The following is a 14,435-nucleotide window of genomic DNA, read 5'->3' on the forward strand; positions in this document are numbered from 1 at the left end:
ATTTAACATTGACACCCATTTTGAAGCCCTTATTCTTGAACCTTTCTTAATTTTTCTAATTATATCATGTTTGTCACAACCAATTAGAAAACGTGGATACCTGGTTTGAGAGATGGATTTTCTATCTTCGTGTTTATATCTTTTTATAATATCCGTATTTAGTTCCCGGAGTTGAATTATAGAGCAACTCGATTATTTTTGATTTTCTATAACAATTTTATTCAATAACAAGCAATGACAACAATAACAATAATAGACGTTTAATAATAAATGAGAAATATTTCTCTTGTTGTCCGATCACTTGTAAGGTGATATGTTAATAAAGTCCAAATTTAATGGGAGAACGAGTTCTGCTCTGAAATTGTCCGTGAGAAAACAAGTTCTTCTGATGAAGGTACAATAAATTTTGTTCAATGTCCATTGTCCTGTCCTAGAGGAAGGCTCTGGATTTCTCTCTTGGTGCCTTCTTGAAGGCATCGATGTTCGGATTGGGCAGGACAAGGTCCAATTCTAATTTTGGACAGTTTTTGGATTGTGCAACGCCCACAGCCTGGTTTGTTTCATCCTGTAAATCAAGGTCTACAGAACGTTGCATAATACCTGGGTTTATTTATGACCCGGTATTGTCCTATGGCCCTGGTGACTGTTCTGATGCCTTGGTGGTCAACACGTGAGGGTTTGCGTTACGTTAATTGCCGGTGAGGTTGGTCTAACCGGGGACCATTCCCAGAGAAAAGTGAAACCGGCATTCAGCCAAACCTAGTCTTTTAGAAATTACATGCAGTCGGATACAAAAGGCAACAGATACAAAACTTTAACTTCCTTGACTAATTGGCTTCAAATTTTAGGTGCACATTCAGTACATGTATGATTTTATTTTTCTTTAGGCTCCCAGAAGTAAAAAGAAAGATACATGAAAATATTAATAATCAAACTTCAGTGTTGCCATTTTTTGAATTATCGACTTATATTTTTGTTCTGCTACCAGCTACAGCCAAACAGAATGGCCGGAATCGTGAACACTGTGAGACGACCTTTTTTAAAAGCGACTATATTTGAGCGACATTGTCACCTATTCCAACTTTCTTTCGCCCCAACAATTTTAAAATATCACTAAAACATGTATAAATAAATCTTGTAAATCTGACTGCAAAAGGTGCCATAGTTTATTTACAAAAAATTCTTCAGGAAAGAAACATTCCATAGGAATAGCCTCACAAATAATCCATTTAAGTAACTGATGTGACTATAAGCAATTAATTCAATAAAAAAAAAATAATTGTACAACGTTAAAGGTATTTTCACAACGATGCAAATTAGAAGTTCGAAACAAGCAGATATTCTTGCACGTGAAATGTATGTGTGCATATGTTAACTCATAAGAGGATTTCCCGTTTCTCCATCGATTTTCTCGATCACGTTTCTGCATTAATGTTCGTAAGAGACCACTCTGTTATGTAGTTGTTCGCGCAAAGAGAATATCCTAGAGGATCGAACAGTCTGCACGGATTTCTGTGATTCGAATTCTGTCGAGCGAGATCGGTGGAGCAGCGCGGTAAAATCTTTGTACGTGTTGTTCCAGAATGGCTGGGGGCACGATCGTTGCAATATCGCCTATCGTCTATCGATATTCTTTCTTTTTCAACTTTTCCCTTCACGGCGCGTAGGAGTGTCAGAGACACAGAAATAAAGTTCTTGAAGGATGGATGCATCGAATGGACATATCGTGTCGCACCGTCGCGTTCTTCGTGACGGGGAAATTGTACAACGATGTTGTTCCCGATAAAACTTTTCATATTGTTTCCATTTTGTGTGTTACGCTACGGAATTTTACTTTTAACCTCGTGGAACGATACTGATATACGGATTACTCACATATAGTGAGTTGCAGAAGCATTTGGGCATCTTGCGAAATATGTTTAACAGTTTGTTGGGTTAATGAAAAGAAGCTTTATGTTTTAAACTAGAACTAAACTTGCTTATTAAACTTAAAATTAATAATCTATTTTTCCGTAGTATTCTACGAATATTTCCTGGGTGCACCTTTTTATTTAAGGAGGTATTGCTGTCTAGACTGTCAATTTCACGGCCCTTTTTGTGATTTTTTTTTTAATGATAGATAGGCTGTTTTGTACTTAGACTTTGTAAATATATTTATTCATCTTATAAGTGTGTACAATATTTTTTTCATGGAAAAATATTAAAAATCGTGGGAATTATAACTTCTTATTTAATGGCTCTTTTGGAAAAGGTGCTACAATGGCTTCCAGGATTCCAGATAATTTGAAACAGAGGAGGTTAAAGTATCTTCATAAGGAAGGTTGTAGTTATAGCAGGAACTAGGGAGAAGTTAAAATCCTGATAAAATAAGGAAATGGCAACGCTTCAAGTTTCGAATTTCTATTTGTTAATCGTTCTTTTGTTTTTAGCGTATCAAATAAAATAGTAAAACTCAATATTTTTTTAAATCTCTAGTTCCAGCTATAAAGGCGTGTCTGCTGAATATTCTCTCCAAATTTGAAGTCAATCTGTTTGCTAGATCTTAAAATATCACGTAAGCCAGTTTAAATGCGTTTTTTTAAACAAGAAGCTATAACTCTCGCAATTTTTAATATTTTTTTATGAAAAAAATACTGTACATGCCTATAAGCCAAATAAATATATCTGCAAAATGTCACTACAAAACAATCTACCTATCGTTAAAAAAAAAATCACAAAGAAAGGCCGAAGAAATGACAGTCTAGACAGCAATACTCCCTTAAATGTATTTCACCGTCTGCCGCTATTTCTAGGGCACTTTTCCTGAGATTTTTCTTAATTTGTCGTAAAACATATCGCTTATCATGATCGTTTAAAATCTTCTTCTTATTTTCTTTTAATTTGTTTGATATGCGGTTTTCACTTTTATATCTTTTAAGAATGTATTCCACTGTAGTACGACTTCTATTTATAATTCGTACAATTTCACGTTGAGATTTACCTTCATTATAATGAAAAATTACTAATTTTCGTATCTCCATTATTGTTTGTTTTCATTGAGATTCCATTTCTCCAAATCGATAAATTAATGAAATAGTGTGATAAAACTACGCTCATCTAATGCTTACTAAGCGAAAAAATGTGAGAAACAGTTGAACACACATATATTAGTTAGGGGAATCCCCGAATATTATAGATGGACGATTTTTAGTGTGAGTCAAATTTCATAGATGTCACTACATATATTCATTTTGCTTTATATACTTGCTAATAGTTGGGTTTCTTTTTATATGGAAATTAGTAACAATAGAGATGAAACATTATCACGTTAATTACAAAAATCTCATGTTCATATAGTGCATATTTTGGCCAAAATTAAGAAATTGAATGTGGTGGACGATTTTCACTGTGAGCCACTGTATGCAGCTTAAGGACATATTCTTGAAAAGTGAAAAGAACGCTCCCCACCAATCAAAAGTGATCACGAAGAATCACAAATCACTCTGAAAAATCACCATAATTGGGAATGAACGTGATCGAATCACAAGTGATTCAAAAGTAGCAGTTCACGCCATCTCCAGTCAGGACCATGTCGCCCAGTCGCTCAACCGGGCCCTTTATGATGGTCATTATAATATTCCGTTTACATTAACGGAACACTAAAGCCATTAGCGTAATGATGGATTAATTCAATATTTATCTTCAAATTAAAAAAAAAAAACTCTACGACATATTCGTAAGTTTAAATAGAAGTTATTGTCTATGCATTGATGCTTATTTAAAAACACCCTCAAATATAGTATCTTATTCTGAAAATTAACGTAAAAGGATAACTCCTGAACTAACTTGATATTTGTTTTGGACTTTCAAAAACACAATATAATCTCAGCGTTTCTGTGGCGTGAATTAATATTCGCCCAATATCTGTGAAAATATTTTGCCGACCGAGTAGAAATTTTTTATATTTTCCCTGCATTCCATGAAGCAGTTTGAAGGTAATTAGGAATTTATAGTTATTCAAACTGATAAACAGGTTATTTAAACAACTAGCTTCTTCGAAGTCTCGTTGACCCGAAAAGGTAATTGCGATGTAAGTCTCGACGCTCGTAACGTCGGAGAAGTAATAATTGGAAAGTTGTGTTTACTCAAGCTTGTTGCCGAGTTTTACGGTTTTAATTGCAATTAACGTCGCGCAAATATCGTGCTCATTTAATTCTCTTCGTCGCTGGTAATTTTAAGTGGCATTAATTGCAGGCGACTTCGTTTTCACAGACGAACACGGCAACCACGGTTCGAAGCTAATTTCATATGACCGGAAGATTGCACTACTGTCGCGCCATATTTTGAACAACGTCAACCTGAACGTGATTCGTGTTGATACTCCTAAACGCGAATAACAAAGAGTAATTATAATACAGCTGGAATCCTTTGTCACGTTTGAGACTAACGTTTGAATAACGAGTGCACATGTTAGATTCGTTTGTTTAACATCCGTTTACGTTTCATTCGTAAATTCGCTGGTAAATAAAAATTCATTAACTGAATTTTTAAACCATTTTAAACCATTCATTAGACATTCAAACAAGCAATGCCGTGGGCAAAAGTTGACATACGAATGAATTAAACATTTGTATTTGTTATTCGTGAATGAAATTTGCTCGACTTTACTGTAAAATATGGTATATTTGTAGGATGTGCACAAATTGTGAATTACAAAGAATACTTGATAAGCATTTCTACGTACTGAACGTATTAGAAATTGATTATACAGGGTGTTCGGCCACCCCTGGGAAAAATTTTAATAGGAGATTCTAGAGGCCAAAATAAGACGAAAATCAAGAATACTAATTTGTTGCTAGAGGCTCCGTTAAAAAGTCATTAACGTTTAAAGTTCCGCTAGTACAGAATTTTTTTCTAGAAAATGGGTAGAATTTCGGGGTTAGGTATATTCACCAAAAATTATTGTAATTGACCCCCGCAACTGAAAATAATTTTTCCAGAACGATTTGAAATTTTTTAATTTTGTCGAAACATTTCACACCTTTTCGAATTTTTTTCTAGAAAGTGGGTAGGATTTCGGGGGTATGTTTATTCACCAAAAATGGTTGTAATTGGTCCCCGCAACCGAAAATAATTTTTTTAGAAATAATTAAAAATTTTTTCTTTCGCTGACCCTTACCCCCTTACCCCCTTGTCGATTTTTCTTAAAAATTCCTTTTTCATTTTTAGTAATTTTTTTTGACGCCCTACAGAAAAGTTGTCTAATACTTTTTTGTAGGTACCTATGAGCTCTACTTCAGAAAAAAGTTTCATTGAAATATATTGAGAATTGTAGGAGTTATGGCTGTTTGAAAATTGGACCATTTTCATGGGGTTTTTCTCATTTTGCGGGGTCAAGGACCAACTTTTCGAATATTTTTGCGATTTGTACATATTCTACATCAAAATACGCGTAGTTTGCTTTTTTAAACATTAAAATCGTCCAATCCGTTCAGAAGTTATGATGTTTTAAAGATTCACATGAAAATTCGGGCAGACATTTCAGGCCAGAAATTATAATTTCGGTAAGGAATTTTTTTCTCGAAACTGACTAGGATTTCGGGGTTATGTGTTTTGACCAAAACTGATTGTAATTGACCCCCGCAACTGAAAATAATTTTTTCAGAATGATTTGAAATTTTTTTTTTCGTCGAAAAATCTAGACACCACCTCATTGTCGATTTTTCTTAAAAATACGTTTTTGATTTTTAGTAATTTCATTTGACGCCCTACAGAAAAGTTGTGTAATACTTTTTTGTAAGTACCCACGTACTCTATTTCAGAAAAAAGTTTCATTGAAATATATTCACTATTGTAGGAATATTGGCTGTTTGAAAATTGGACCATTTTTATGTGGGTTTTTTCATTTTGTGGGGTCAAGGACCAACTTTTCGAATATTTTTGCGATTTGTACATATTACCCACCAAAATACGCGTAGTTTACTTTTTTAAACATTAAAATCGTCCAATCCGTTCAGAAGTTATGATGTTTTAAAGATACACATAAAATTTCAGTGAAACATATCAACGCTATGGTCAGACATGAAATTTTCGGTAATAAATTTTTTTCTCGCAACTGAGTAGAATTTCGAGGGTATGTGTGTTGACCAAAAATGCTTGGAATTGACCCTTGCAACTAAAAATAATTTTTCCAAGACGATTCGAATGTCTTTTTTTCACCTAAAACTTTCAGCACTTACTCAAATTTTTTTCTCTAAAGTGGATAGGATTTCAGAGGTATGTGTATTCACCAAAAATGATTGTAATTGTCCCCCGCAACAGAAAATAATTTTTCCAGAACGATTTGAAATTGTTGAATTTAATTGTTAATAACTTTTTAACTAAGCCTCTATCAACAAATTGATATTCTTAATTTTCGTCTTATTTTGGCCTCTAGAATCTTCCATTAAAATTTTTCCCAGGGGTGGCCGAACACCCTGTATACTAAGTTTCAATCTTTCTAGTGTTGAGAAACCGCCAATTGTAACAATCTACCTCACTTATTTACCTAAGTTACACGTGATGGTAGTCAAACCTCATCGAATCAGCTTCATTAGATATTAGATTAACTATATGACAGAGAATACACTTCACTATCTCTGAATTTTCTCAATCATTACCCAAGCACACGCGATTCGCATTCAAATCGCGTATGCGGCATTTTTCTACGACTCGCTAGAATGTTCCTCGCGATAAGACAAATGGAGGTTTTGTATGTGGAACGCGTCGAGCAACGTAAATCACAGAGAATGATAGCTATCGATCGACAGTTGACTCAAGTCACATCCCACCAGGTACCTTTCGTACGCGACGCGTTGGGAAAATTCTCCCGAAGATTTGGAAAGTTCCCGAAGGATTCTCCTTTCATTTCCAAAGGTTGCCGATATTGTCAAGGATCTAATTCCTGATCGCTTAAGTACGTATAAAATATATTCCAAAAGATAATTAAATACTTATTGGTCATTTTGTAAGGATAAAAATAAGCTAGGTAAAAATGTTCTCAAATCAAATTCAAGTTTGGACGTATCATTAGATGATCCCACAATAAAACTTTTTCTGTCGAATATTACACTGTATATTAATTGAATTGACTCATTCCTACGTGAAAGTATTTGGAATCATATATAATGTCCATTAATGAACTAAATATTTCTATTATATGAACATGCTACTCTTTTCCGTAGGGAAAGATAGGAAATATGTATCGTTTTTTGATTGTTTTGACAAAACTTTTCAAAAAATCTGACGAAATTGTACATTACTAATCGTAAGAGTTCGGTAGAACTGTAATAATATATACATGGTGAATCGAATATTTCAGACAATAATCTAAATAAATAAGGATTTAAAATTTGTTTAATTATATTCCACCACTTGGAAAAATTTGAAAAAGTTACACACTAATAATCATAAGAAGACCCAAGATTAACAAAAATATAAACGTGGTCACTTAATAACTTCAATATAAATTAATATTTCTAAATTTGTTTAATCGTTTAAAATGTTTTGTAATTGAAAATTCTGAAAAATTTCAGAAATGTATACACCTTCAGGTAAAATATCCATGATATTTTTTCATCATTTTTTATTCGATATTACAAAAGAAATAAAGTATTAAATTATTATACATATATTAATCCTGTAAAAAAAGTTTTCTTTACAGGGTCTATCTATTGATACGTCCATAATTGAATTCTATACAGTGAGACGTATTTCGCTAAAAATTAACAGAGGTAAATACGTCACAATATTTTTCGACGCATAGCTTTAATACTATTTTCATTAAAGATAATAATTACTCAAAGAAAACAAACCTTTCGTGAACATATTAATTAACCTCCTTAGAGCCAAATTCTTTTCTATCTTTCTCTGTCATTATGTCGCCAATATTTGACATCTTAGCTATAGAAAGCTATCACTCTAAAACTATTTCTATACTATTTATTCACACTTAATCTAACTATTAATATAAAGTTACGTACCTACTATTTACCGCTCAAAATTTTTAGATTTTGTTGAGTATACAATAAAATTTGCCACTCTAGGATATTTTTCTCCCGTAATTGGCTATAGAGTTTATTAGCAATGTACTTGCAATTCCTCTCTGAATATACTGCACAAGCACCACTCTTCCTTTGCAATAGATACGTTGATGTGTTATTGAAAATTGGTCAGAGCAAAATGTATTTCAAGCGAGAAAAATAAACGTGAATCCGTGAGAGAATTCTATGCGAGATATCCAATATGCTCGTTTGCTGTTTCTGTCACCAACATGTTAGTTGTATGATTTTCCCAGGAAACTGTATACAGTGATATATTTATATATTTTCTGTATACAATAAAAGCGTCGTTAAAAAGCAGTGAAAATAGAGGTCGTCAATGCGACTAGTCATATCAGGCAACGGTGAAACGATACGATAAAAAGTATAATGGATTAATAATCACAACCCCACAGCGTGGAGGTATATAATTTGTGTATAAGGAAGTGTAATCGCTCTTTGATATACTACCAGTTAAATGTGCGTATATTATGTGGCGCTGCTTCATTGCGGGTAGGAACTCGGAAATTCGTAGAAGAACAAAAAAGGAAAGAAAGGGGCGCGTATCATCCCGGGCCTGCTACCGGACTCAGTGAAGCTTTCTAGCAGGCCCTGCCTTAGACGACTGGGATATTGGGACTTTTTTTTTGGGTTTCTCACTGTGTGAGCGCAGTACCTCGGGGATTTTTCCCCTATGACCTGCAATTAGTTTAATTGGTTAGTTCTTGTTTGGGTTTATGTTGTGTGGGGTTTTATCATGTTAGATTACCTGACTGGAGTTAGAGATAAAACTTTCAAAAACCTCCATGACTTGCATCCTTGCGATGAGAGTGGTAGTATTAGGGTTAGTTAGGAATGATTAATGTAGGGGTTTTATGCACATTGTAAGAGGGATGTCTTCCGGTCTGTAGTTCCCTAGTGAGGCTACTAGGAAGTTTGGGTGGTTGAAATTGGATTTGAGTGTTTTGGTGGTTATCCTATTTATGTAATCCGAGATGTATTCTATATTAACGTCGATGTGCAGGGAAACTGTGGTGTGGTATCTGGGTCTGTTAAGTATAATCCGGAGGTATTTGTTCTGTACTGAGATCTTAGGAAGTCGTTCGAAGAATTTATTACGTCGAATTTCAATTATTTCTCTATTAAAGCCTTTACATTCGAGGAATGTTTCGGTACGCACAAATCCAGTCTGCTTTTCCAGTACAGTTTTTAATAACAAACGATTACAAATGGTTCTTACCGTATTTATTTTAATTTTCTGAAAATAATTCTTATTTTAATTTTAACACACTCTGGCGAGAAGCGTTACTCAGGTGCGAAGAATTAATTTCCTAAAAATTCCGAGAGCATCTTCCCACATTTTATTCCTTCTTCCTTGGAAACAGCGAATACAAATAATTAATAAATTCGATTTAGCTGGCTGATTTATCCAATCCGCAGAGGTAACAGTAGCGGTGGTAGTATTTTTAATTATTTGTATTCGTTCCTCGACGTATCTCCGATGCACATCTTGCTACCTACCCGACACGGTGGCTCTCTTAGTTCGGACGGCCCTGAGCGCGCGGCAGGCAAGCGCCGTGATTCGTCAGTGTTTTTCGTTAATAATTCAAAAACGAAGCTCCATCCGACATTTTTGCAAAGGAAATTGTTGTTCAGAATCGTCTCAGCTACCCCACATTTCCGGTTCTTACACTATTTACGGGACACCCTGTATAGGGTGTTCAGCCACCCTTGGGAAAAATTTTAATAGAGGATTCTAGAGGCCAAAATAAGACGAAAATTAAGAATATCAATTTGTTGATAGAGGCTTTGTTAAAAAGTTATTAACAATTAAATTCAACAATTTCAAATCGTTCTGGAAAAATTATTTTCGGTTACGGAGGTCAATTACAATCATTTTTGGTGAATACACATACCTCTGAAATCCTATCCACTTTAGAGAAAAAAATTTGAGTAAGTGCTGAAAGTTTTAGGTGAAAAAAAGACATTCGAATCGTCTTGGAAAAATTATTTTTAGTTGCAGAGGTCAATTGCAAGCATTTTTGGTCAACAGACACACCCTCGAAATCCTACTCAGTTTCGAGAAAAAAATTCATCACCGAAAAGTTCATGTCTGACCATAGCGTCGATATGTTTTACTGAAATTTCATGTGTATCTTTAAAACATCATAACTTCTGAACGGATTGGACGATTTTAATGTTTAAAAAAACAAACTACGCGTATTTTGGTGAAGAATATGTACAAATCGCAATAATATTCGAAAAGTTGGTTCTTGACTCCACAAAGTGAGAAAAACCCCATAGAAATGGTCCAATTTTCAAAGAGCCATAACTTCTATAATTGTGAATATATTTCAATGAAACTTTTTTCTGAAGTAGAGCTCATGGGTACCTACAAAAAATTATTGGACAACTTTTCTGTAGGGCGTCAAAGAAAAATACTAAAAATGAAAAACAAATTTTTAAGAAAAATCGACTGGGGTAGGTGCCGAAATTTTTCGGCGAAAAAAAAAATTTTAAATCGTTCTGGAAAAATTATTTTCGGTTGCGGGGGTCTATTACAATCATTTTTGGTCATTACACATACCCCCGAAATCCTACGGATTTTCGAGAAAAAAATTCAGTACTGTCGGAACTTTGAACGTTAATAACTATTTAACGAAGCCTTCATCAACAAATTGGTATTCTTGATTTTCGTCTTATTTTGGCCTCTAGAATCTCCCATTAAAATTTTTCCCAAAGGTGGCTGACACCTTGTATAGCAATTGAGGGGTCGGTCGAGCGCTTGTGAGAGCGCAACCCCTCTGGTGGCGAGCATAGGAGATGACGAATCAATTATTATTGAATAAAATTGTCAAACTTACAAGGATAATTATTAAAGTATCTTCCTCTGTGGTCCTGTATTCTTGTCTTTTTGCGGTTAGTATCCATTGTAAAAATGTTTTTACTCATAGACCTCTAGACTCAAATAGAGAAAGCTATGCGCTGAGAATCTTCTTAACAAATATTAATAATGATATGTATCATTAATTGATCTAATTTAAATTAGAGGTATTTTTAAAAACAATAAACGGGTAGATTCTAATGTGTTTCATACGTAAGTAAAATTTAAAAGTATAATTCATAATTTTGCTTGTTCTTTAACAAACCTCAGACGTTAAATTTCAGTCAAAACAAGATAATTTCGAAATATCTAACCACGGAATAGAGTTCAAGAAGTTAAAAAAATTAGAGAAGGTTTTACTTTCTTACGAATTTAATTATTAGGTTAGACAATTATTATTTATTTTCACATAAAGTATCACCTTCTGTGTGATTGTTCAACATTTTTATATGCATACTGTCCTTTAACGTTGACATAAGTCTAACAGAAAATGGTTGATAATTTTCACACTCAATTTTCTAAAACATTTCAAAAACTAATTGACTCATTTATGTTTAGGCACGTGCTTAGGCGATGTAAGCTTTCACAAAGTATTCCTTTTAATCACTTTAACATATAAATAAATAATGCGTGTTTCATAATTTTTACAATTTCTGAATCGTCAAAATTAATAGGTTTAAAATAGAGTAGAAGGTTCTTTATTCTTTTCAGCCGTTAAGAACCTAACGTCTGTCGGGCAAACCTCTTGTGGGGAAAGAATGTCCACGAGTCGTGCTCGAACAGCTCGGTACATCGACGAATTAGCTTTTATCGTATTAACCTCACTCCATGAAACACAGATTTCGGGACGCAGAATTATGGTCGGTCGCAGACTCTCTCGCATTTCGAGGCTACAAATTTCGGCGTGTCTCCCCCGAATTCAGCAACGCCGACGTATTATCGCGTCCCGCTGGTCATTACGGTTATTATGCCCCATTACGGTTATGATGATTGTTATCGTCGTTATAGCCGCCGTTGCCATTAAGCTTCTTATTACGAGCGTTTAGTAGGCGTAACGTCGTACTACGGAGCTCCAGCTCCTTATTACGCCCGAGTTATTTAACTGCCCCGTTCGCCGTGACACCATCGTTTCCTTCCGTTTCGCTGTTTTTTCGCAAACCGACGTTGTTTAATTATCCTGCGTCGATCGGCCGTCGTTATCGATAATAAGATCGCTCCTCTCGGCCGATACGCATTTAACGAACGCAATTGTCAGCATTGTTGGTTCGATTTTGCGTGTTTGTTTGAGGCAGTATTCTAGTGTGAAGTGTTTTTTTTAAAACTTTCTTCTAGAATTTTGTTCAAATAAACTATGACACCGTCTCAAGGGGTTCACAACTAAACGCGTGCGTGGAATACCACATTTCTCTTTTTCTCATTCCACCGGTCATTTTGACTCACAAAACTAGATGTTACTTTTTTATCAAATATAAAAAGGCGTAACTAATTTTTGAAAAAAATAGAAACTGTTGAAGTAAAGTAGTCGTTTTGAATCGCCCGCCTCAGTGAGTGTGGTGTGGTAGGATGAATAAGGAGTGGGGCGCGACAGCAGCGCGCAGTGTGGCTTGAGCGAGCGAGTACGAGCAAGTAAAAAAGGGCCAGTAATAATATCCTAAAAGTTTTAAAGACAAACTCTGAATTAGTATAGTTCAGATTAGACAATAAGTAAAGCAGATGTAGTAAATAATAAAACAGTGCAATACGGAATTTTAGTTCCCGACCACGTGTTCAGATTAACAAAAACCACTTAAAAAGTCATTTAAATTAAATAAGAACTTGTAGTCACGTTTCAGTAACAGTATACTCCTTGTTATGTACAAGTGAGTATGTAATTCAAGGCGATTGTATATTAGATCTCACGTTCATAAGAATCTTCATTTTAATTTAAAAACGTGGAATGGGGCAATCAATTTTACATCATTGTATTTGCATCATACAATTTTTCAATAACTACCTCGCGAGTATTGCTGCCTGCAATACTCGTCTGCAAATAATACGGAATATTGGCAGTGTGACAATTTCTTCCAGTCGTAATGTAGAACGTTCTATAAATGTTTTTCTATAAATATATCCGTTTATAGTGTATGCAAAAAGGCAGGTAACTATTGGAGAGATTCATAAAGTGATTCGATTTTCTTGCAGGACCTGCACAGCGTCGACCTAGAAGAATTTAAACACGGCGGGACCAATATCACTGCCTTTCGATTAGTGGACCCGGAGAAGCCAGAAATTCAGAAGGTTGTGCAAGATTGGATCTTTGGTGAGAAGCGTTTTAATCGAGAGCTCGATATGGGACAAAGCTCCAACAAGGTACGACAAAATTCACTGTTTAATACACTGTTAGGACAATCTATATCAATATTAACGCAGTTACGCATCTTACTATATTTTCTACGAACATCTTATTCCGAGGAAATGAAATTAATATTTTCTCTTCCGGTGTCACGCATAAAATTTTGTATTCGATTCTGAGTCGTAGGAAAATTTTATCTCATTTACTAACTTGTATGATTACTGTTTTCATGGACAAAATTATCGAGGAGATTAGTTTGCGACATGTTATGTGTGACACAATGGCGATATGGCGAAAAATAATGGTTCATGATACTTCATTTGTCGTTCGCCTTGATAGAACGGTTCGTAGAATCGTCTTCTAGGACATATATGACAATAATGAATCACTGCAGTTGTGAATAAAAATTCATAATTACATTTTCCAATAATAGAACGTAGCAATAATTACAGAATTGACAGATAACACAAGTTAATATTAGTTTCAGTTTTTGTTTATCTTTAACACTAAACCTACCGGCACTGCATGTATACCCATTCCTACCATGACCGGTCAAATGACCAATCTTTCTTTTTCTCTTTTACGAGGCAACATACTTTTAATTTTTACATTATATGTATAGAAACTTATGTTTTGATGTTTATTCAAAAGATGTTCTTTTCTTTTATGTGAAAAAATTTTTTAATATTCATCGGAAAGAAGATAAAACACCCTTGAAAACGAATTTTGTTTCAAGTCGATACCGTAGTTAGTTCTAGAGAAAATAACTATTTAAGAAAAAGTGCTGCCTAGTAATTACGCAAACATCCTGTATTTAAATTCATTTTTAATTAAATAAACAATTTATGGTCCAGTTTTATCCTACACTAGTTGTACGATCAGTAGGAATTGCTCAAACTTCTTTGGGTATGTAGCGTCAAAGTAAATATCAAAATAAACATAGAAGATAGCAAAAATTGTAGTAGATGATATGATCGTTAGGTAAAGGACGAAAAGCCCTTTAAAATGAGCGTTTGTACGAGTCGATAGCTTCATTAGTTCCAGAGATACAGCGATTTTAATTTCAAGTCGATGCAGTGGCTAGTTTCGGAGATAGGGTTTGTTTACGTTTTTGTTGCGCTCGCGCGAGTTCATTCGTCCCCCGCGCGCGTAGATAGTAAAC

General features: G+C 34.5%; 1 protein-coding gene across 6 annotated transcripts in view; it reads left to right on the forward strand.

The window, feature by feature from the left end:
* Nucleotides 1-14,435, forward strand: part of Kair1d (Kainate-type ionotropic glutamate receptor subunit 1D) — an 881,193-nt gene that overhangs the window by 763,997 nt on the left and 102,761 nt on the right. For all 6 annotated transcript variants that reach the window (XM_076774728.1, XM_076774730.1, XM_076774725.1 and 3 more), the window contains one exon: nt 13,123-13,290. In XM_076774728.1, coding sequence (XP_076630843.1) covers nt 13,123-13,290 — 168 coding nt within the window. The remainder of the gene's footprint in view (nt 1-13,122; nt 13,291-14,435) is intronic.

Source organism: Colletes latitarsis, chromosome 10, assembly GCF_051014445.1.
Source record: "Colletes latitarsis isolate SP2378_abdomen chromosome 10, iyColLati1, whole genome shotgun sequence".
Taxonomy (NCBI): domain Eukaryota; kingdom Metazoa; phylum Arthropoda; class Insecta; order Hymenoptera; family Colletidae; genus Colletes; species Colletes latitarsis.